Source organism: Mastigoproctus giganteus, chromosome 13 (genome assembly GCF_048544385.1).
Source record: "Mastigoproctus giganteus isolate SK-2022 chromosome 13, ASM4854438v1, whole genome shotgun sequence".
In the NCBI taxonomy this organism is placed as follows: domain Eukaryota; kingdom Metazoa; phylum Arthropoda; class Arachnida; order Uropygi; family Thelyphonidae; genus Mastigoproctus; species Mastigoproctus giganteus.
Window position 1 is genome coordinate 68009420 of NC_143587.1, and position 23992 is coordinate 68033411.

Below are 23992 nucleotides of genomic sequence, written 5' to 3' on the forward strand. Positions count from 1 at the left end.
TCTGATCGCTCACTGAGGGTGGTGGTAGATGGCTCTCTGTCTTCTAACTTCTCCACTAATTCTGGTGTCCCCCAAGGTTCAGTTCTTTCCCCCACTCTTTTCCTCTTGTATATTAATGACCTTCTTCCATTGACTGGAAATCCTATCCATAGTTTTGCCGATGATAGCACATTGCATTCCACTTTCCATTTTGAGAAATCTTGCCCTGCCCAATCAGCTTCAACTTCTCGAAAATCTGCTACCAATTCCTTAAATGCCAATCTCCAGGTATTTCTCCAGTGAGGCAAAGACAACTTAGTTGATTTCAACCCTTCTAACACTCAGTCTTGTCTTATATCTCGCAAAAAGGATTCTTCTGCTCCTATGCTTATCTTTGGTGACACTCCGATTTCTATGAAAAATGATATCTCTCTTTTGGGGATTACCCTGACTTCTAATCTCTCTTGGCAAAAGCACATTACAAATATTGCTTCCTCTGCATTTAAAAAATTTGGTTTTCAATTTCGCTCTTGGAGTTACTTTTCTTCCAAACAGCTGTTCACTCTGTACAAATCACAAATCCACCCTACCATGGAATACTGTTCCCACATCTGGGGTGGTGCCTCCAAAACCTCTCTCAGGCTTCTTCATTCCGTTCAGAAGAGGGTAGTTAGGTTAATTAATGATTTGTCTCTAAAAGAGTCTCTCCACTCGCTGTCTCATAGGCGTACTGTTTCTGCTGCATGCCTTTTCTACAGATATTTCCATGGGCACTGTTCTTCTGAATTGGTTTCTATAATTCCCCCTCTCTCTTTCAAAACAGTCCAAACACGTACCACCACCAGCCAACATCCATTTACTGTTAACTTCAAACTCACAGAACCAACATTTAATCTTCCTCGTTTATTCATTCAACTGTAGTTTTTTGGACCAACCTTCCTTCATACGTATTTCCTGAAAATTACCGTCTACAGAAGTTCTAGTCCAATATCAACAAATATCTTCTTTTGTCTTCTCAACCTCCAACCCAGGCAAGGTACTAATTACTATAGGTTCTAATACCTCTCGTGTTTGGGGTTTACATTAAAAAAAAAAAAAAAAAATCATTTTATTATATTTTTGTAGTTTAGTGTGGATGTCTTTCCCTTCATTTGATATTAAATTTCCCAAATAGGTGAAGTCAGATATTTGTTCTATTATTTTATCATTGATAACAATTTTGACTCTTTGTATGTTTTTTTCCACATAATCCCATTGATTTTGTTTTTGAGGTGGAGATTTTCATCTCATACTTTATACCTATTTTATTAAGTTCATTTGCTGCTATCTAGTTCATCTTCAGATTTTGCAATTATAACTTGATCATCAGCGTATAATATAGTTTGGATTTTATTCCTGTTGTTCAACTATATTCCGTTGTTAATTGTTTGTTTCCATTCTTTAAGAATTTTGTTGATATAGATATTAAATAAATTTGGTGATAGTGCATCCTTGTTTGACTCCTTTATTGGTATTAATTGGGTCTGATAGACACCCATTAGAATATTTTATACAGACTTTTGAGTTTTTATATAAGCTTTGGATCGCTTTCCGGAGTTGGGTTGGGATATTTTCTTCACGAAAATCTGCCAAAGTTTTTCCCGGTTTACACTGTCATATGCTTTTTCATAATCAATAAAAAGCAGGAATGTTGGTAGACTGAATTCTCTTCTTTTCTCCAAAATTTGTTGTAGTGAGAAAATAGCATCTATTGTGCTTCTCCCTTTTCTGAACCCACATTGTTCTTCTTCTAAGAATTGTTCACTGTATTTATTAAGTTTATTCTTTAGTATATTAGAGTATAGCTTTGCAGCAGTTGACAGCAATGTTATCCCTCTGTAGTTGTTAGGGTTATTTCTGGAGCCTTTTTTGTGTAAATTGATTACTATTCCTGTTTCCCAATCTTTGGGTATCTGTTGCTTATGCCATATGATGTTAAATAATTTTAGTAGTACGTTTTTTAGTAAGGTGCCCCCATATCTAAATAGTTCTACATTCAAATTGTCTATGCCTGGGCTTTTTCGGTTTTTTGATTTTTGTAATATTAACTCGATATTTTGGTTCTATTAACTCGATATTTTGGTTCTGTTACCATTTTTATAGTTATTGCGTTAATTTTGATTTGTGGACATCTTATGAACAAATTGCCTTTTAGAAGTATTTGTTTTTCAGGCGATATTTTGAGCATGTGCATTTGTGCCCACTCCTGTAACTGCAAAAGGGCAGCATTTGATCTTAGCTCTACAACCACTCGCATGTTACCTTTTACAAGGAAAATCATATCATCTGCAAAGGCCAGGCTTTCCACGGGCCCAGATCCAAGGCCAGAACAATCTTCAAGAAGAAAGGGTCAAGGATTGAACCCTGTGGGCAGTCTTTATTCACAGGGTGTGTCAATTCCTGGAACCTTGTGCATACAGAGACACTTCTGTCTGTAAGGTAGCTAAGGCAAATGCCCCAGCAAAGTCATTGGAGATTGTCAGCATATATTTCTCCTCTGAGTTTTTAACTGTTGTCAGTAGGTGGTGCATGGCATCCTCCTGTAGAGTTGCCCTGCTTAAAACCATACTGATTGTTGGAATGTAAACCTGCTTCTGTGTAGTATAGAGCTAATCTCCTATACAGCAATACCCCGAAGTTACGTGATAGGTGGGTCCGACGAAAATCGCTTAAGTCGAATTCGCGTAAGTCGGGGTACAACTTTGCATATAAATTTTGTTTAATTGGGACCAAGGACTAACAAAAACACTAGTTTAGAAGAAAAATATATAATAAAATTGCGTTCTTTATACATATTAATACAAAATATGTATTAAAAAAATAAATGAGTTACGTAAAAAAGTTATTTGGATGTCGATGGCTTCATAAAATCTAACAAATTTGTCTGACGACACAGCGGCTTCTTTTTTTCACACAGAATTTCTTCGTAGCAAGCTAATAATTTTTTTTATTTATTGCTTTGTAGCTATAATGCGTTCTTCATTGGAGTCTATGTTTTCTAAAATTTTTAAGCCCTTTTCAATTGAGCTGAGACCTTCTGTCAAGCTTGCAATTGTCATGTGCTTTTCTGGTGGAACTGGGTCTGAAGTGTCGGATATTTCAGTGACGTTTTGTTCACGCATCTCTACGAGCTCATTCATTGTCAGCGCCTGACTATGTGAATCCAACAGCTCGTTGACATCATCACCATTGACTTCCAAATCTAATTGCCTGGCAAGATTAACAACTTCTTCTATGTTGATTAACTACTTCTTCACATGAGCAACATGATCAGTTTCTGGCGTTGTTTTCGTCTCGGTTTTGGAAAAAAAAAAAAAAAAAAAAAAGGACAAAGTTACTTCCAGACACCATTCAATGTTTTTTTGTGCATTTCATCCCAAGATTCTTCAATGATTCTTAAGGCATCTAAAACAGTGAATTGTTTCCAAAAGTCTTTAACAGATAACTCACTATTTTGTCTCATAGCTTCATTCAGACGTGCAAACGAACGCCTCGTGTAGTTAGTCTTGAATGTTTTGATGACTCCCTGGTCCATCGGTTGAAGCAAGCTGGTTGTGTTTGGAGGCAAAAACACAACTTTCACACATGGGTCGAAATTAATTAGGGTGACAGGAGGGTGCCCGGGTGCATTGTCAATAAGAAGCATCACTTTAAATGGAATCTGTTTATACTTGCAATAACGTTTGACTTTGGGTATGAAGTGGTGACCAAACCAGTCCTCAAAAACGGAAGCTGTCACCCAAGCTTTATGATTTGACTTCCAAATCACTGGTAAGATAATTTTAGATATACACCAAACGAAAAAAATTTAGAACCGCGCAACTCCGAGTTCGCGTAAGTCGGGGTATTACTGTATATTAATATTTTATATTTTTTCCCTAGTACAGGGAGTATGGCTATTGGTCTATATGATTTGGGATCAGTAGGGGTTTTCTCAGGGTTTTTGAGAATTAATCTTTATACAGCTTTTTTCCATGTTTTTGGGATCTATACCTTCTGTCATACAGTTATTTTTTGATGATCTCAACCTCTAAGAGGTAAAAACCTGGGCATTTATTGTTTTTTTGTTTTAGATAGTGCTATTTCTAAGTCTCGTGTAGTAAACAGAGGTTCAATATTGGCATTTTCATATTCAGTGTTTTCTTTTATAACGTCCAGCTGGGTGGGGGAATGATCCCCAGTTTCAGTCTGAATAATACTGTCTAGGATGTTATTTACAGAATCGGCCCAACACAGGGTTCGGATTCCATCTGGTTTTACAGTGGTTTCCATAACATCTCTTCTTGGCAGCTTGTTGGTCACTATTCTGTAGACAACTCCCCAAGGGTTATTGCTTCCTGTAGTGTGAAAATTGGTGGGTATGTCATTTAGGGTATGGGGAAGCAATTTGTAGAAATAAAATTAGTTCTTAGTTCAAATTTCTGCCACCAGGGGAGAAATTGGCACTGTAAACACAAGGTGGAATACTTAACTTAGGGTTAGATTTAATATATCAGAACTTAGAAATCTACAGATATTGTTCTATGTGTTTTCCTTCACTTGAGATGACATTCTGAAAATGGCGGATTGCATGCAACAGTTTCACACAGCATCTCATTGGGGATGTTAGCTACATGCTGTTTAATACTTGCTTTCAAATTGAAAAGCATCTGAAAGCCGCCACTGTAAACTTTGTCTTTCAGGTATCCCTATAGTCAGAAATCACAGGGATTGAGATCTGCTGATCGGGCTGGCCAGAACAGCGGAAAGTCTCTAGAAATGATGTGATCATTTCCGAATGTTGAACAGAGCAGTTCCTTCACTTGTCAACCAACGTGGGGAGGGACACCATCTTGCATGAACACTATGGTCTCCAAGCACTGCTTTTCTTGCAGAGTGGGAATAATGTGATCTCTAAGAAGAGTGCAGTAGCGTACACCTTACGGGGGCCACGAGGTGTAGACTCTTCAAAGAAAAATGGTCCGATTATAAACTTGGCTGTGAATCCACACCATACTGTAACGTATGGGATTTGTAGTGGTCTTTCATGCACAGCACATGGATGAGAAGTTCCCTATATTTGGCAGTTTTGTGCATTTACAGCCCCATGAAGAGTGAAATGTGCCTCATCAAACGACAAGATCATTCGAGCCCATGTATCGTCAAGTTCCATACAAGCCAGAAATCGTAGAGCAAAGTCTATTCGTTGTTACTGATCACAAGATTTTATTTAGTTCTTGCACTACGTGAATCTTGTATGGGAACCAGCATAAAATTATTCAAAGCACTTTACGTACAGTAGACAAGGAAGGTTCAAGTCGATTGACACACCTCCGGCAGGTACTACTGACTGGTAGTGTTTCGCATTCTGACCATTGCAACTGCCACTTCATCCACTACCTCTGTTCCGATATGTGGTCATTCCGTCTGGAATTACACCTAACTCCCCACCTGGTTGCTTCAAATTTCTTTATTAGTTTTCACAGCCCCCCTGGCGTCAAAGGTCCTTTATGTAAACCTTTAAGTTTCCGATATTTACAAAGTGTTGCATTAGTGTTACTATTATTCTGGTAGAACAGTTTTACTAAAAAAGCACGTTCTTTTTTGTAAGAACCATAATGGTTATTGACGGTGGCATTGGCCTTTCTGCTTTTATCTGACAGGATGTCATTTGAGTAAGCAGCATGTCTTGAAGCAAATGACAACTTCTACATATGTGCAGTGGTGTTTTTCCCTGGTGGCAGAAATTTGAACTATTTTTTTCCTTCTACAAATCACTTCCCACCACCAATTTTCACAGTGCTAACTCTAATCATTTTGACACTAGGGTCTCCTGAATAGGGAAACTTATTTTAAAACCACCCGGTAGGTTGGGCTGTACAATTACATCGCAGTTTTTTTTTTTTTTTTTTCATTATCTACAACCTTTGGTTTAGTGCTACACAAATGCAGTACTTTTAATTTCAAATGTTATATTTCAGCTGCCACTTGTAAGCCAATCTCTAATTAAAACGAAAATTTCTAACTAAAACAAAAATTTCTAACTAAAACCAAACTGTACTGCCAATATCTAAATGGTATCAAATTCTCTAAAAAACAATATAAATATTTTATTACTACAGAACAATTTGATTTTGATTAGTTGATGCATTGTCAATGAATAAATGAATAAAAAAAAGTTCATGTTACTCATACAGATTTGTTTTCAAAAATGATATTTTTAATGGGTTGTTTGAAAATTGTAGTGTTACAAAATCTTTATTTATATTTATTTGGCATAATCACAAAAATTTCAAGGGGGAAGTTCCCTATTATCAGGAAAACAGGATGAAATGCTGCTACCTATAACTGTTAGGAAGTCTGCATTTTCTGTTCAGAGTTGCAAACAAAGATATAATCAGTTGAAAAAAAAAAAATAAATAAATAAAATATATATATATATATATATATATACAGTAAACCCCCGCTATTCGCGGTTTCGCGTATTCGCGGTCGCTGATTTAAACCTAAAAAAATGTGAATTTTAAAGCGCCGGAACATTTTCCGCCATGAAAAAAACATGGGTGTGGCTAAAATCATTTCGCCCAGTCCACAGAGTAGTACAGTCAGTCGTCTTATAACACGTGTTTACACTACACTAATTCAATCTTACACAATTTAGGGGAACGATATTGTATATAACACGAACTGAATTCGCATATGCACGATTCGCCTTTGTGTTTACAAGAAATGGCAGTCGAACGCGGAATCACCCCAACTGAACGCAACACGATAGAAATGAAGAGAAGATTCTGAAAATGTATTTATTTTTTTACAGCAGTGAAGGGGAAACACATTTCACCATAATAACTTAAAAACCAACACAATTACAGCTATCGGTATTATCGCAAATGCAATTAGATAGAGTTCACTACCAGTTTATAACAGATTCCACTAGCAGGAACGCAACTGGAAATTGTTTTTATTGTTTTATGGTAGTAACCCCCAGAAATGTAAAATGTGAGCTAGTGAGGTGTTAATAGAGTTGTCTCTGCCTTTATGGTGTTGTTTATTCGTTTTGCTACACGCTCACAGCTTTATGTGTATCAAGTGTGCCTCCTCATTTTGTAATTGCGCTTTATTCTCTAAAAATGAGTAAAAATAACTTAAAAGGTGTAAAAAGGAAGTGTCCTGCGCTCAATGGGTGGGGGGTGACAAAATCGCGAGCGCGGATGTTTCAAGCTAATCCTTGTTCAGTATGTGTAATGCGCTTGTCATAGAAGGTTTCATCTCTTGCTTTTAATTGATACATTTACAAAAGTGAAAAATCTACCATTTTGCAGTGTGTTGATGTAAACAGACTTTTTCGAGCGTGTTAAAGTTAAAAGAAAGTGATTTTATTGTGGACAAGTTCTTTTCTAATCCTACAAAAATATGGCCGCGAATAAAAAGGGAACTGTGAAAAGATCAAAGAAGGTGATGACATTAGCGAGTAAAATTGAATTGTTAGACAAAATTTCTAATGGTGAAAGTGTCTCCTCAGTGGCAAAACATTATAAAATCAATAAGTCAACGGTACGATCAATCAAGAAATCGGAAGAAAAAATCCGCCGTAGTGTCAGTGAAAACGCGCTAATTGCATCAAAAATTTGCTCTATAACTCGTGATGTGAAATTAGAAAAAATGGAAAAGGCTTTAAATCTGTGGATAGAAGACCGAACTCAAAATAAAATTCCGTTAAGTTCAAGTTCACTTATCATTCGTGAAAAGGCAAAACACCTTTATCAACACTACACTTTAGTGAAACTGGTGATAGCACTCGTGGGATAAGTTTTTTAGCCAGCAAAGGCTGGTTTGAAAGATTTAAAAATCGATATGGTTATTTTTCGCCCAGCAACCCATGTTCTTGATATGTTTTTGAAAGGTTTCTTTAAAATGTCTAATAAATATGTACAGTATTACATTTAATAAATTGTTTCTTATTTTCATTTCGATGCCTTATGCTTTTTTTTTTTTTTCATGTACTTACTCTCTACGTTTGTCTATGTACATAGTCATATTATGTAGGTAAATACACATAATACGTACAGACAAAATTTTAGACTAATTTTTGTTATATATTTCATACTTTGGAACGGAACCCTTTTATTACCATGGGCGCCATAACTCAGTATTCGCGGAATTTCTCAGGAACGTAACCCCCGCGAATAGCGGGGGTTTACTGTATATATATTTTAAACTGTGATAACAGCAATGCTCTGTTTTACACCATGGTTAATTACTCTTGAGATAGTCTGTACACATTGCACATTGGCTCTTAGATGACCCTGGGCATACTGCATCTTTCAGTTACCAAGGTTACCATTTACTTAATAGAAGTGGAAAACATTCTCCATTTCCACCGATAGGGAACACTCCCTCGCTTTCTGCTCAGAGAAAACCAAAGCGGGTGCTGCTCACAAAGATTTGGATTTATCTATTATCAGTTGAGGTATAAACTTATAAAATCATACTAAATTGTTTTTGAAATCTGTATGAAAAATTTTGAAATTTGTATTTGAAAAATTATTTCAAATTTGATAAACTCTTGCCAAAAATCTGCCAATTCCAAGTATAGTGTAAAGACGTTTTTTATCCTACTGTTGTATGCAAATCACACCAATAATACTGAATCAACAAATGTATACCATTCTGAATTTTCATGCATCATCATCAGCCATTTTCAATCCACTGCAGGATGAAGGCCTCTCCAGCAACTTTCCACTTCCTTCTGTTTTGAGCACTGGCCATCCATTTACTACCCAAAAACTCATGAATTTCATCTATCCATCTCCGCCTTTGTCTTCCAGGTTTTCTTCTAGCTCCTCTTGGGTACCATTCTGTTATTTTCTTAGTCCATCTGTCATCATGTCTTCGAGCTATGTGTCCTGCCCAAGACCATTTTAGTTCTTTAGTTTTGATAAGAATGTCCATTACTTGAGTTTAATTTTCGTGCAATGCACTATTTAATGCTTAGATATACAATAAAATTAATTATTTTCCCTTTTCCTTCTTAACAATACCACTCGTACAAGTTTGAAGCATCATTAATGGTATGATGACATTTTAATTAGTTACTGAGAATTACCAGTTTGAGTAATGCATAAAAACAAATTAACTATCTGTCTGTTAAGATTAAGCAAGAATATTTTGGAGGAAAGAAATCAAACTTTACATAAATATATTTTTAAAATATTTAATGAATAAAAATTTATTAGCTCAACTAACCCTCAGCACTTGGACTTCCATTTCCATTTGCTGTTGTGAAGGGATTTGTTATAATGGCTTGAGCCACCTGTTGTCCTACTAATGCTGCAGCTGCAGTAGTTACCACTTGTCCTGTAGCAGCACCATCAGTAGTAACTTCTGGTGGAGTCACTTGAACTACACGATATGTTACTGCACCTACAAAAAATAAATAAATAACATATTTAAAACTCAGCACATATAATCAATAATACATATATATTTTTATTATATCCATAACATTAAATAAAAAAATTTCCCACTTCCATTTATCATGTCACCTTCAAGAATTAGAATAATTTATATATTAATTTCCCCGTCTTTGTTACAGGTGGAGCCATTACCCCATCTGCCCTGACCTTGTTCCAGCCTGAGATATATACAGTCGGATCTCTCTTTAATGAACTTCCATATAGAGAATTTTTCTATGTAGTGAACTTTCTTGATTTCTTCTTGGTCATTACATTGAAAAATTTTTCTGTATAACGAAGAAAATTTCATATAATGAACTGATTTCAAGAGACCTAGGTATGCATTGTTCGCACCTCTGGCCTTTAGGCAAGAGAGCTGATGTTGTAGAAAGCACAAATTAAGAGCTAAAAGGATTAAGAATTAATCCCTTAGCTTTAAAAGCTAAAGATAAATTCCACAAATTAATTGCTAAAACAATTTAAAATTCAATGGTGCCCGTAACACCCTGCAGGAAGAAACTAGCCGACCACAGTGTGGGATAGAAAAAGATGGAAGGTTTTGGGAGAGGCCTTTGCCCAGCAGTGGGTCAGCAATGGCTAAAAAGAATAATTAAAACCTATACTGTACTGTACCGAGGTCACGCTGGTCAGCTGTCATCTATGTATCCACAGCATTGGCAAAGATTAAGGCATATTCCTGATGGGGACATTGGCTCTGATCAGCCTGTTTTCTACTGTAAGCATACTATTAGAGAATCAGGAGAGAGTGATTTTACTTTATCCCGGAAATTCATCTGTTGTTTCAAAGAAACGAGTTGTCCACACTTTCACCTGTCTCTTTATGTGGTAGGTACAAGTGGTCCCTAATTTCAGTTTTGTTTAAGCTGCTGTGCAAGTAACCTTAGAGTGTCTAAGAGGAAATCCTTGAGTGAAGTGTGTAAAAGTGGAAGGCTTAATGTGTAGACCGAGGCGGTAAAAGAAAGAAATTGCTTTAAAATTTGGTATTCCTGCAGTAGTGTATTAACCATTCTGAAAAACTGTTTCAATTTTCAAACTGTTTGGGGAAACAGGACCCAATTGAGAGTGTGAAATTATGCTTGTATGAAGATGTAGATGATGTGGTTTTTAAGTGGATGAAGTTGATTCGAGACCAAAACGTGCCGACATCAGGGCCATTAATAAAAGAAAAGACTATGGAGTACGCATCTTTTCTGGAGCATAAAACATTCCAAGCCAGTTATAGTTGGCTGGACAGATTTAAAGAGCACCATGGCATACTTGAAAAAGTTATTTCTGATGAAAGTGGAGTTGCAATCGAAGAACCCATTGGAAAAAAACAGTTTTTAAAAAATTTTGAACAGTGGATTCTAAATTTCAATAAAAAGATGGCAAAAGAAACTAAAAAAATTGCATTGATTGTCAACAACTGCCCTACCCACATTCACTCGGTAATTTCGAAACTTACAAGTGTGAAGCTTGATTTCTTCCCTCCGAATACCTTGTCTAAACTGCAAGGATTTGAAAATGCACTACCAAAGGCGCATGCTGAAAAAAAAAATTATATTGAGAATAGAAACCAACCAACCTATAGATTCTATTATAAATTTGAGGTTGTGCATATCAGAGTTGGCAAAAGTGTGGAGTCAAGATGTGATGGAAACAATGATTAAGAATTGTTCACAAAAGCAGGTTTTGCTAAAATGGCAATTAACAGCAATGAGAGGGATGAACTGCTACAAGACATTGAGCAATCTTGGGAAGAACTCCAAACAAGAGGTTGATCAGCAAAGAAATTGTTCTTGAAGAATTTTTAGGAGTTGATAATGATGTGACAGTAGCTGAATATCCGAGTGACTCCAACATTTTGGAAAGTATTAAAAGAACTAGTAACAAATTGACGATGAGTTGGATGAAAATAAGGGCAACAAAGGCAATATTAAACCTTCCAAACATGAAATGTTGGCAGCATTTGAAACTTTGCGATGAGGCCTTCAGTGTGAAGAAAATGTGCCAATAAATATATTTGAGTGCTTAAAAAATGTGAACATTTTTATGAACGGTGTATAGTAAAATCCAGTGTACAACAAGAAATAACCAAATATTTTACAACATAATTCTTAAAAGTGTACTAATATATTGTGCACATCATGTATGCAGTCATTTCTTAATATGTGATATTAATAAATTAATTGTGTTAAAATGTAAGAAAATTTATTCATTCCTGCTTATTTCTGATTTATTTCCCATATTTTACTGTATTTCTGAATGTTGAATTACGGTATTTTTCATTGCTGAAAAGCAATAAAACGGTTGTCTCCAATCCTGGAGACAACCGTTTTATTGATGGATGATCACTGGCGCAAGGCAGCACACGTCCGTGCTACAACAATGACGAATGAGTAACGTGCCACACTTTGCTTGTAATGTATTCAAAAATTCTGTCAGTTGAGAAAGGGACACGAGTTCCGAAAGCTTCTGGAAATATTTTATTTTATTTTATTTTATACTGGGTATACTCTAAATAAATATCTGTTAAAAATACTGTTATATTTCTTTATAATGAAATTTCTGTATAACGGATTTTTTCAAGCGAATGATTAATTTCGTTATATAGAGGTCCGACTGTATATATACTTTGCTTTTTCTCAAAATGGATGGATGTCTTTTTCTAGATGGAAACATCATTCAGAGTGAAAATTAATATTAATTTTTGCTTTGAATGATGATTCATCTTTCATTATTATTGTTTCTTTAAAGAAACATTTTCCCCCTTTTTACTTAGTGAAATGAATGGAATGAAATCTCTTACTTAATGGTAAAAAGCATTAGTGTCCAATCTTTCAACAAATAAGGCCATATCAAAACATCCAAATTAAAGCATAAGCCACATGAACTTACATGTATGCATATGTATGTATGTATGTATAAGTAGAGTGCAATCTCGATATAATGCAGGTCTCAGGAGACAATGTTAATAAAGTATTTATTTACTTTATTTATTAATAGTAGCTTTAAATAAAGTATTTATTTACTAAAGTAAAGTGTATTTATGTAAAAAAAACTGGGAAAAAATGATAAAAAATTTTCAAAACATTATAAGTGAAGCGCATTTTAGCTGAAAAATTTTTATCATTTTTTCCCAGTTTTTTTTTTTACATAAATACACTTTACTTAGTAAATAAATACTTTATTTAATTCTACTATTAGTAAATAAATACTTTATTTACTAATGTTTCATGAGTATATGGACTAAAAGACAACGTATTAAAGGTTATATCATTCCCTTTACATTCTACTAATACACAATACTGTTATAGACTTACATTTTATGCATCGATTCTGAAAGTCACGCAATTTAGTTCACTGGAATTGATGGCAGCATTTTTTCAGTACATAATTCTTAATAGTGATCAGATACAATAAATGAAGATCACTATCACTCCGGTGTTCTAACCAAGCCCATTAATGTTTTCAAGCACTATTAATTTTTGATGCTTTTTCTTTACGAGTCATCCACATTATCTTCTGAGTTACCCCCAATGTCACTGGGCTTCTGTTTATTGATTGTTATCCCACTGTTTAGAGAAGCTGCATTTCTTCCTCACTCAGGTAATGTGCAACTGGGTTTCCACATCTACCTCAATCCAAGCAGCAAGGTCATTTGCTCCAACAAACCTGCCAGCAAGTAAAGTTACAAGCAGCCTTTGCTTCTTGTTCTACAAATGCTACTAATCCAAGTTTATTATTAGTGATCTTGTCTTTTCCAAGATCCCACTAAGTAAAGTAAATTAAGTAAATCCCACATCAGTACACTGTGATCACTGCCTCCTAGTGGTTCCTTTTTCTGTAAATTCTTAATGCATGAATAATCACTGCTGATAATCAGATCAAGAGTGGTACTCTTTCTTGTTGCCTCTCTATCATGTTGCTGTAGAAAACAATCAGCTAATAAATCCACAAAAGCCTTGCTAGTGTGCGAGTGACCAACCCACAAGTTTCAGTCTATATCTGGGAAGTTACAATCCCCCATTATAAGACACTGATTTTCTGGCCCACTATTTCTCTGTATAATTGTTCATTGTACCAATCAGAGTCATTAGGCCTATCACAAACTCCTACCCTCATTTTTGCTTTCCCAGTGCTTATGTCACACCAAACCGACTCAACATTGCACTGTCAATCTATGTCAACTGGATGCACTTCCTTAGATTTTATGTGTTTCCTCACTAACAGCATAACCCCTCCTTCCTTCCTATCCTTTCTGTACATATTGTTCTCCCCAAATTCCAATTCTGCATCCCTTATATCTGAGTGTCTCCACTTCTCTAATATCCCAACAATATCTGCTTTGGATGTCTTAACCAGCACTTCAAAATCATCAAATTTATTTACTATACTCCTAGCATTGGTGTACATGCAATTATACATGCACCTGTTCTTACTCTTAGTTACTCTAACACAGCCCATGTATTTACTTGTTTCATGACTCCCAGCAGTTCCTGAAATTCACAGCACCTTGCTTTATGGGCTGCTGCTGCTCATTCAATTAGAAGCAGTGTAAGAATCATTTCCACTTCTGCCTGCAGCTACTGTTAATCTATTAATCTGTGAATCCCTCCCAAGCTAGCAGTTTTCCGACCCAGCTGACATTTCCTCAATGGCATCAGCAAATATTTTTGCACACTTTCTATTTAAGTTTCTCCCATCCCTGTAGAAGCAATCTCTCCTGTGAACAAGCACAGACCATGCTGAGAAAAATTCTACCCCATGAGCCCTTTTGTGATAACTAGCCAATGAATGAAATAAATAAATCAATAAATAAGATCTTTATTGTAAAGTTCACCGGTACACGCAGGTACCATGACTCTACAATACCCTTCACGGCACCATGGTTACCAAGTGGCAGAGATGACCTCGCCAGAAGTATAAAGATTAAATTATACAAACTAAAATAATACAAATTGCAATAACAAAAGACAGTTTCCATGAGTCAGGTTTTCTGTGAGATTCTTGCCCGGATGTAACTATCTGAAATCAGTTGGTAATTGTGGAGACCAAGTGCAGATCTAGAATGAGCCATCTATACTTTTTATCATCTATGATTTTAAACAAGTCAGCATCCAGGGATTGAACTAGATGGACTTCTGATAAGGGAGGAGCCAATCTTTAAAATGTAGCCTTGAAGGAAGAGCAAGAAGCTTGGGAGTGGAGCAGAGAGCTGGTTGAGTGATCCACCAACAAAGTGTCCCAAATGTTGGGTGCTGATACTCTCCCTGTGATCATTTTCATGGTGAAGATGAGTCTTCTCTCGTGCAATAATGCTGAAAACCTGGTTAACTTCAGTGCTTTGGCCATTGGTGTTGTGTGCTGCTGTGGTGGTAGAAGACACTTCTAGGTTGCCAACTTCAGGAGCCAGTATTCAGCGGCTTTTAATGGTTTAATTGTGGTGTTTGCAACCGAGCCCCACAACTCTACTCCATACAATACACATCCGAAAATCATTGTCCTGATATACATTTTTATCATGTTTGTGTTCTGAATGTGTAGCATGTGCTGCTTTGCAACCCACCGTTATCTGTTGACTTTAGCACAGAGTTCTTCTATATGATGATGGAATCTTAATTTTCTGTCAAAGATCACACCCAGATCTCTCTGCTTTTCGATGCAGGGGATCAGGACTCTGTCAATCGCAGGCTGAATTATGGTTAGTGTAGGTTTAAGTGAGAATACCATGATGCAGATTTCTCAGGGTTAACTTGCAGGTCAAATTTCGTGAGGTACTGCTGTGCTTCTGATAAGGTCTTGTTGATAGTTCCTGTTGAGTCGTTTGCTTCATCAGTCAATTTATTTTTGTTAACATCTTTAAATCATCTGCATATGATATCAAATCTGTTCTTTTGTGTGTTAGCGGGTAGATGATAGCTGTGAAAAGAATTCCAGACAGGACTCCTCCTTGTGGCAACGCCTGCTTGTATTTGTCTAGTATACCTTTGCTTTCCTATGGGCATTTGGACGGTTCTATTCTGAAGAAGAGATGTCAGAAACTTCAATACTTGGTCTGTTATGTGATAGTAATTTCGAAAGAGTTTAAGCAAGGCTGGGATGTGGATACTATCGAACGCAGCGTGTAGATCAAGATATGTGATTGCCATTTCTTCCTTCTCCCCAAACAATCCAAGGATGGCATTGGTAGTCATAATCAGGTTACTAACTGTTGATCTGTTTTGCAAAGCATAATGAATTTGCTGAGGCCTGTGAGGAAGAATGTGCATGGTAAGTGTTTTCAGTAATGTTTTTTCAAGCAACTTCAATAAACACGAGGAATGAGAGATGGGTCTAAAGTGCTTGGCTTCAGTTGGCTGGGAAACTTTTGGGAGTGGCATAACAGAAAACATATTCCATATGGGAGGGAAAAATTCTCCTTTTAATATGGTATTAAAAATTAGGAGGGGATCACTCAGATAACGGCTCAAACATTTAATGATAAATTGTGGTGCTTTGTCGATTCCCACTGTACCAGTTGCAGGTAACTTGTTAATCTTGTTAATCGCAGATAAAAGTTCTTCTCTTGTTAATTCGATGGTTTCAAGTGCATCTCTGGGCACATCATCAGAAATGAAAATATTATTGGGCTCATGGTGATTTTGCTGAACTCGTGCAATAATGTCCATCCACACTTCAGGATCAAACTATGGAGGGAGTTCACAGTATCTCTGTGAGTATGATGGACCACCCTTACGAAGTGTGATTTCAACGTGATGTTTTATGGCTTGAGATTTGAGGCGGTTGAAGATTGCTCGTTCTTTGGAGTATGCATTTCGGTCCGGAGTTAGTCCTGTCATTTTCCATTGTTTGTAGAGGTTCTGTTTAAGTTTAAAGCTGTTGCTCAGCTCGGGAGTCCACCATCCTCTCGTACATTCAAAGATCCTTATTTTCTTTGAGGCTGCATAATTAGAAATTGTGATGAGCCAGCGAGTTAAAAGATCTAAGGTATGTTGATTATCACATTGCTTAAGTGCATTCCAAGGAATTGCAGTGGCTGATTCTAGACATTTACTAACGTTGAGTAATTTTGGGCTCGTTATTACCTTGGTGTGAACCCGAGTCGAGACATTGTAGTTTGGAGACAGAAAATATAAGTTAATTAAAATTGGAATGTGATCAGATTGAAAGGCTATTTCTGCTGTTGCTTGATGACAGCACAAGATCAAGATGGTAGTCACCCCTGGTTGGGAGATTATTAATTAAATGGATTCCTAATGGGTGAAGGTTATTAGCATTCTGGACTGAAGATGAACAAGTTGAGAAGGAAAGTTGAAGTCTCCACAGATAACATGTCTTGCTGAGTGACGAAGCCCATGAATGAGCCCATGAATCACTCGGATACTTGATGGTTTCAGCATCGGGTCCTGGGGGGTGTATATAACTGCAATATCAAAGCAAGATTTAAATTGGCATGTTGCAAATAGCCCTTCGAACTTAGTGGTTGTTATGTTGTTGTTATTTGGTTTTTAGGAGCATTAGCAACTAAGGCCATATTGCTCCGGGATATACGGTGGTCATTCCCTGACCTTTCCGCATTCTCCGTATTTGGTGGTGACGGGCTCGAATCCCGGTCTAATCAAGAAACGTGTGCTACACGCACTGCTGCTCCTTCCCACTTGGCTACGGAGGCGCCCGAACTTAGTGGAATGGCTTTTGTAATTCTATTAACAAGTATGTGTAGTGTTTTATAGATGAATCCCACTCCACCTCCCCTTTTGGCCTGTCAGGAACAGAGAATCATGTTATAGTCAGCTGACACTGCATATGGAAAATTCTCCTAGTTTCGGTCAAGCCAGGTTTCTGTATATGGAAAATTCTCCTCATTTCGGTCAAGCCAGGTTTCTGCTATGCAGAGCACATCAAAATTGCATGAGAGTAAAAGCTCTTCTACAGTTTCAAGCTTGTTACAGATGCTACAAGCATTCTGATAAAATATAGAGAGACTATTATGTCTGGGATCTTCCTTAGTACCCTCTGCAGTCTTTTTCTGTCTGTTCTGGAGACGTTTCTTTGAGATATCCTAACTGTAATTGTTGTGAATTGGCTTCCATTCATGATTTCGGTACTGAGTCAGCTAGTGGGGTTGACTGGACCCTGAATGTAACCATGGCATGATTGGCTGTGCATCTAAAGTCTGGTGTGGGGGGGTGAAGATTGAAATTAGGGCCTGATGAGGAGCCCTCGAGGCCAAGTGGATGGCTGACAAAAGATTTTGTATTGGGTTTAGTCATGTTGCAGTCTAATCTGAAAGATGAATATGAAGGCCATTTTGTGGGTAGTTGGTATACATCAACAGATATGTTCAAATTATCTTTTATGCCATTTTTAACTTGCTCATAGGTTGTGTGGAGCCAATCTTGAAATGAATAGGTTTTTACGAGTGGGCTGTTGGTCGACGTGTGCTGCGTTGCCACTAGTCTCGAGCCAAGTAGTTGGGGCTGTCCCAGTTATATGTGATCTCAATCTCTTGTTTCTTTGTGTCTGCGGTACCATTCTTGCTTCTTGGGTTTTGCTTCATTGTGTTTCCTCTGGATACATGAGGGGACGGCCCAGCAACAACTTCGGCCTAGGAGTGGGGGCCAAGGTCAGTATGACATTGAGTTTCCAAGGCTTGATTCAGTGTGTCAAGTTGGTGAGGTGTGCATGTTCGGCATGCTGTAAAGAGAGCTAGGGGATCTGCACTTGCAACATTACTTTCATCAGTTGATTCCTCATAGGTTTCTTTTTTATTCCACTTGGGATCCTTTGTCAGTGCGAAGTCTGATTGTATGCAGTTACATCATTTTCCTTATGTATCATCTCATCACCCTGTTTGACTGATGTTAGTGTTGAGCTGCCGCTGTAGCTGCGTGGTAAGTTTTTGTTCATTTCATTGGTGGGCATAGAAGAGGTGAATGGAAGTTCCTACACATTGGCCAGGCTTCGAAGTGATACAATTCATAGTCATGCTCTTAAGTTCTTCAAGTTGGCTCTTCAGATGAGATACTTCTTGCAGGATCTCTATGTTTTGTGCCGGTACGAACTGGTTTTCGATGAAGAGGTCAGCGACGCAATCAAAAATCCTTTCCATCTTGCCTAACATAATCCTTGCATTATCTGTTTGTAGGGCTGTGATAGTTCTTGTGTGTTGGGTGATGATGTCTGGAAGGCTTCTACTTATTAATTCGTTTGTGATTACTTAGACAGGATTGACCATTGGGCTTTCAGGCATAATAGGTTTTGTGTTGGACCCATTACAAGCAATTTCTGTTCTGTTTTCTTTAGTAACAGTCAGGTTTGGCAGGTGGTAATGACGTCAACGATGTGGATTTATCAAGGTCAATGGCTAGGACACTGCCGTCTACTCTCCATGGTTTTACAGTTTCATTCTCTCTGTTGATTTCGCTATTTCTGTTACAAAAAACAGATGTCCACGCCTTCTGCCATTCTTTATTCCGTTTACATAATGTTGTGGGGGTGCACGGCTCACAAAATCACCTCTTGCACAAAAGACAGCTGATTTCACCACCTTACAAATAACACAGACGATTTGATTATTTATGATTTTTATGTTGAGTGTTCTCTTTCCAGAGCTTTAAGTTCAGTTTCCACGAACAGCGTGATGGAAAATGTTCAACCAAGGGAATGTTCTGTAACGTGAGCTGGAGGCAAGGATTAACTTTATCTTTTCGCAGTTTACTCTTGGGAATTTGCATATTAGGCGCACCTTTGACCTTGTCCGTCCAGCATTCAGAAATGGGGTTAGATAGACCCAATGCTTTAGGTCAACACAATAGAGCAGCTTCTATACAGTATACTGTACTTAGCGATAGACTTAAATAAAATTAATATAGAAGATTATCTGATAACGATCATATTTGGAAGACGTGACCATCAGATCTGCGACGATGAGATGAACCATTTGATATAAATTGCATACTTGTGGAAACAAGAAACACTGTATTATTGCATATTATACGAAGAGCTCCTTTTAAGACCTTACACTACTCACGCACGCGCTTTCGCTAAATGTTTTTGTTTATACTCCGTCACAACCACCAGGTCAGTGGAGTTTACAATAAGTCAATCAATACAAATTTTAATTGTATTTAGCAGTCACAGGCTTGAACCCCGGTCCACTCAAAGAGCATGCACTACTGCACTCGCGCTGCTGACTACTCTGCTACGTCAAGCCTAAAATGCAGAAATAAAACTTTTAAAAAAAATTCACTAAATAATAAAAGTATATAATATTATCGAACAATTTCAGCATATGCAATGGTGGCTGGCTGTAACTGCTGTACAGTGGTACCTTGGTTTGCAAGCATAATTCGCTTCAGAAATGTTGTTGTAGTTCGGTTTAATGACACAAGGGCTGCTAAGGCCAAATTGTGTCTCTTCGTCGTTAATTGACAAAAAGCGTATTGTTAGAGAGATTAAATTATATGCTTCTGTAGAAACCAATATGTTTTAGATATAATAAAAGTTCTTCAATATTTGCTTCATTTCCTAAGATGGGAGATAAATCAGGTGATAGATTCAATGTAGAGAGTGACTGAAAAGTGTTTGATCGGATGGTTGAATGTAAGGGACAATCAACCAGGAAATGACAGACTGTAAGTTGCGTCTGACAGGAATCTCCGGAAACTTACTCGTAATTCAAAGCACTCGTATATCAAAGCGAATTTCCCCATAAGAAATAATGGAAACCCAGATGATTTGTTCCAAAACTCAAAAATATTCATATACTGTAAAAATGATTAATACAAAATACATACATACCTTTTTATATTTTTAATATTTAAATTTAATATACATAAAGCAATCGAATTTATTAATTATTGGGTAGGACGACTTTCACTGTCACTAAATGAATCACTGCTATCTGTTGACTTTTTCTTTTTGTGCGACTTTAACAAGGAACCTATCCAATGACACTTGCTTTTGCCTTCCTTTGAGGATTTCACGGAAATATGACATTGCATTGTCATTAAACAGATTCATTGCTCGCACTATTACAAAATGAGGAGGCACGCTTGATACACATAAACAAAGCTACGCATGTGTAGCAACTGAATAAACAACACCGTAAAGGAAGATATACACTATTAACACCTCACATTTTACTAAAGCACATTTCTAGGGGTTACTACCATAAAACAATAAAAACAATTTCCAGTTGCGTTCCTGCTAGTGGAATCTGTTATAAACTGGTAGTAAACTCGATCTAATTGCATTTGCTATTATACTGATAGCTGGAATTGTGTTGGTTTTTACGTTATTATGGTGAAATGTGTTTCCCCTTCACTGATATAAAAAACATAAATACATTTTCAGAATCTTCTCTTCATTCCTATTGTGTTGTGTTCGGTTGGGGTGATTCTGCGTTCAACTGCCATTTCTTGTAAACACAAAGGCAAATCGTGCATAAGCGAATTTGGTTCGTGTTATATAAGATATCGTTCCCCTATTTATAAATCGTGTATGATCGAATTCGTGTAGTGTAAACTCGTGTTATACGAGGACTGACTGTACTCGTATTGCAAGACCTCGCTCGTTTATCAAGTTATAATTTATTAAAAATTTTTGCTCGTCTTGCAAAACACTCGCAGACCAAGCTACTCGCAATCCAAGGTACCACTGTACTAAAAACTGATGTGCTCCTTGCTACTTATAGTCTTGTTTGATTATATTTATAGTTAGCACCTCATTACGTGAACTACAAATATAACTAAATAAATCACTTTTCCATGTGACATAATATTTTCTAACTCCTAGAAAAGGTTAGCAGCATTAAGCCAACAGCTCATGCCACAAAAATCAAAACAGTTCCACTTCACAGTTGCAATTAGATCAACCATAATAAACCTCATGGTGGCACAGACATCCATCCTTCAGGCCTCCGAAACTAAATCAAAATTAGCTATTGTATATGCTGATACTGAAGCTTCCTTTGATAGCCTAGACATCACAGCTCCTCTTAGTCTTCTGCAATCTTTCTTCAGGATTAATGGTGATCTACTAGCTTTCTTCACCGCTCTATTGATGAATAAAAGTGTCCATCTCACAACGGAGAAATCCCACTTTACCCAGAAGAATGCAGGAATCCCACAAGGTGGAGTCCTTTCTGGCCTCCTATTCTCAGCCATTCTTATTTCTTTTATGTATCCCATGATGATGTTTTAATATATGCCAATGAACGTCAGCAAACCCAATGACAATAGCTTCTTCAATCACAGAAACTTTGACAGTTCTTTCAACTTACTTATAGATCTCTGGGTTAAATCTTAACATTTCTAAATCTGCAATAATGATTTATTCACTTGAACATCTATGAACAGTAATTTAACCATCAGTTTGTGGCATGCTCATCCCACTGGCTACCAGCCGTAAGGACCTTATGTTTCTATTTTGATGCACACACAGATAACTCCAAAAGCGATTTATCACCTTACACTTGAAAGCAAAACATCTACAACACACCAACGATGCCGCAACTACTAACAGATATCTATAAACCACTGTTTATATGGTTAGTTTATAAGCTGCTGAAATTTGGACATCTGCTTTGCCCTCCATATTTGTATGTGAATATTGGACACTGAAATGAGTCACAAATAAGCATCACTAATCCCCTCACTCAATTAAGAACCACTGACATGGCTGAGCAGCTAAATGTACCAGGCTCCTAAAGCTGATTGACATCAGACATTTAATGACTATGGTAAAAATGTTCACAAGAGTGATAAATGCCTTAACCATCTGGAATTTCTGTCAGTAGCACAACCCTCCATCATCCTTGAGGTTTTACTCACACTAATCCTAAAATACAAATGTCTGAAAATTTGTAATCGTTTCCTACCTACCCATGCACTCCTACATCTTGGAATTAACCTGTAGAAAATGGCTACTGATTACCGTTGCATTCTCCTAGAGTAGATCACATCTGTTCAACTGAAATAACTCCTTCCAACTCTTGTGGCTTAAACTGTGCCAGATTACTAAACGATGACATAAGTGAAACAATTTGTGCCACGCTGTGTTTTAGGCTGTAACAACAAATGTTTCTCATCTGTTGTTTGTTTGAACAAAACCATGGTTTGATTCTGATTCACCTTCCCTGCCACTATTTTTCATTGTTCTTGTTATGTGCTACAATGTTTTATTTATTTTTTTCTAATTATATTTTCCTATTTTTTGTAGGCGCATTGGCAACTATGGCCATAGTGCACCAATTTTTTGTATGCTTTTCCATTTTTGTGTAACTTATGATTCTTATGTAACTTTTCCTTTTCCAAATTTTAATTACATGTATAATTTTCTACCTTCATGTAAAACTCCTGTCCATGTCGCTGTGATGAGTATTATTATTCCTGGTACTTGTACAGTACTTAGCAGTAGCAGCAATAAAGATTATTTATTTTGATAGAGCAAGGATGTGTGTGTGCATGTTTTTTTCTTTTTTTTTTTTCATGAAAACCGCAAACGAGAGGTATTAGAACCATGCATGGGTTCAAGATTGAGAAAAAAGAAGATACTTGTTCATATTATACTTGAATTTCTGTAGATTATAATTTTAAGGGAATTCTGTAGATTGTCATTTTAAGGAAATAAAGGGAGTTAATTCAGAAAATGAAAGGTCGAATGAATAAATGAAGAAGAAAAGTTGATCCTGTGAGTTTAAAGTTGGAGAGTAAAAGATGCTGACAGGTTGAGGCACGTGTTCGGAGACAGTTTTGGAAAAAACAGGGGAAATTACAGAAGCCAATTCAGAAAAACAGTGCCCATGGAAGTATCTATAGAAAAGACATGCAGCAGAAACATAACATCTATGAGACAGAGATTTTGCTAGAGATGAGTCATTAATTAAACTAACTTTCCTCCTTTGAATGGAATGTAGAAGCTTGAGAGGTTTTAGGGTGGACACCATACCAGATGTGAAAACAATATTAGCATTAGTAGAGGCATATGATGCAAGAAAGCAAGCTTATGCAGCATCAGCCAAAACAAAAAAAAAAAAAAAAAAAACACACCTTCCACTTCACCCTTCCGTTCATTCGAAATACCTGTCCAGCTGAGCCTTAAATTTATTTAGGCTATCAACTTCCACAACAAGGGATGGAAGTCTGTTCCACCAACCAACTACCCACTGGCTAAAGGTAAATTTCCGCACATCTATCTTACATCTGCCTGTCTTCAATTTGAATTTATGCCCTCTCAGGTGATTATTCTGAGCAAGAGGAAGAATCCCATCAGCATTGAGCATGCTCAAACCATTCAAGGCTTTATACACCTCTATCAGATTACCTCACCGGTGCCTAGTCTCCAGACACTGTGATTTGCAAAACTTAAGCCTTTCTTCGTAAGGGCAACCCTTTGTTCCATTCACTAATCTTATGCAGCATCAGCCAAAACAAGTACTCAAGGTGTGGCCTGACCATTGTCTTATACAAGGGAATAATCACCTCCTTATCTCTGCTAGAAAAATTCCTGTACATCATTGACAAGACACCATG

At 37.0% G+C, this 23992-nt stretch overlaps 1 protein-coding gene across 7 annotated transcripts in view; it reads right to left on the reverse strand.

Moving 5' to 3' along the window:
- LOC150076140 (upstream stimulatory factor 2-like) overlaps nucleotides 1–23992 on the reverse strand; it is a 340777-nt gene that overhangs the window by 130728 nt on the left and 186057 nt on the right. For all 7 annotated transcript variants that reach the window (XM_090387170.1, XM_090387166.1, XM_090387165.1 and 4 more), the window contains one exon: nucleotides 9244–9420. In XM_090387170.1, the coding sequence (XP_090243296.1) occupies nucleotides 9244–9420 (177 nt within the window). The remainder of the gene's footprint in view (nucleotides 1–9243; nucleotides 9421–23992) is intronic.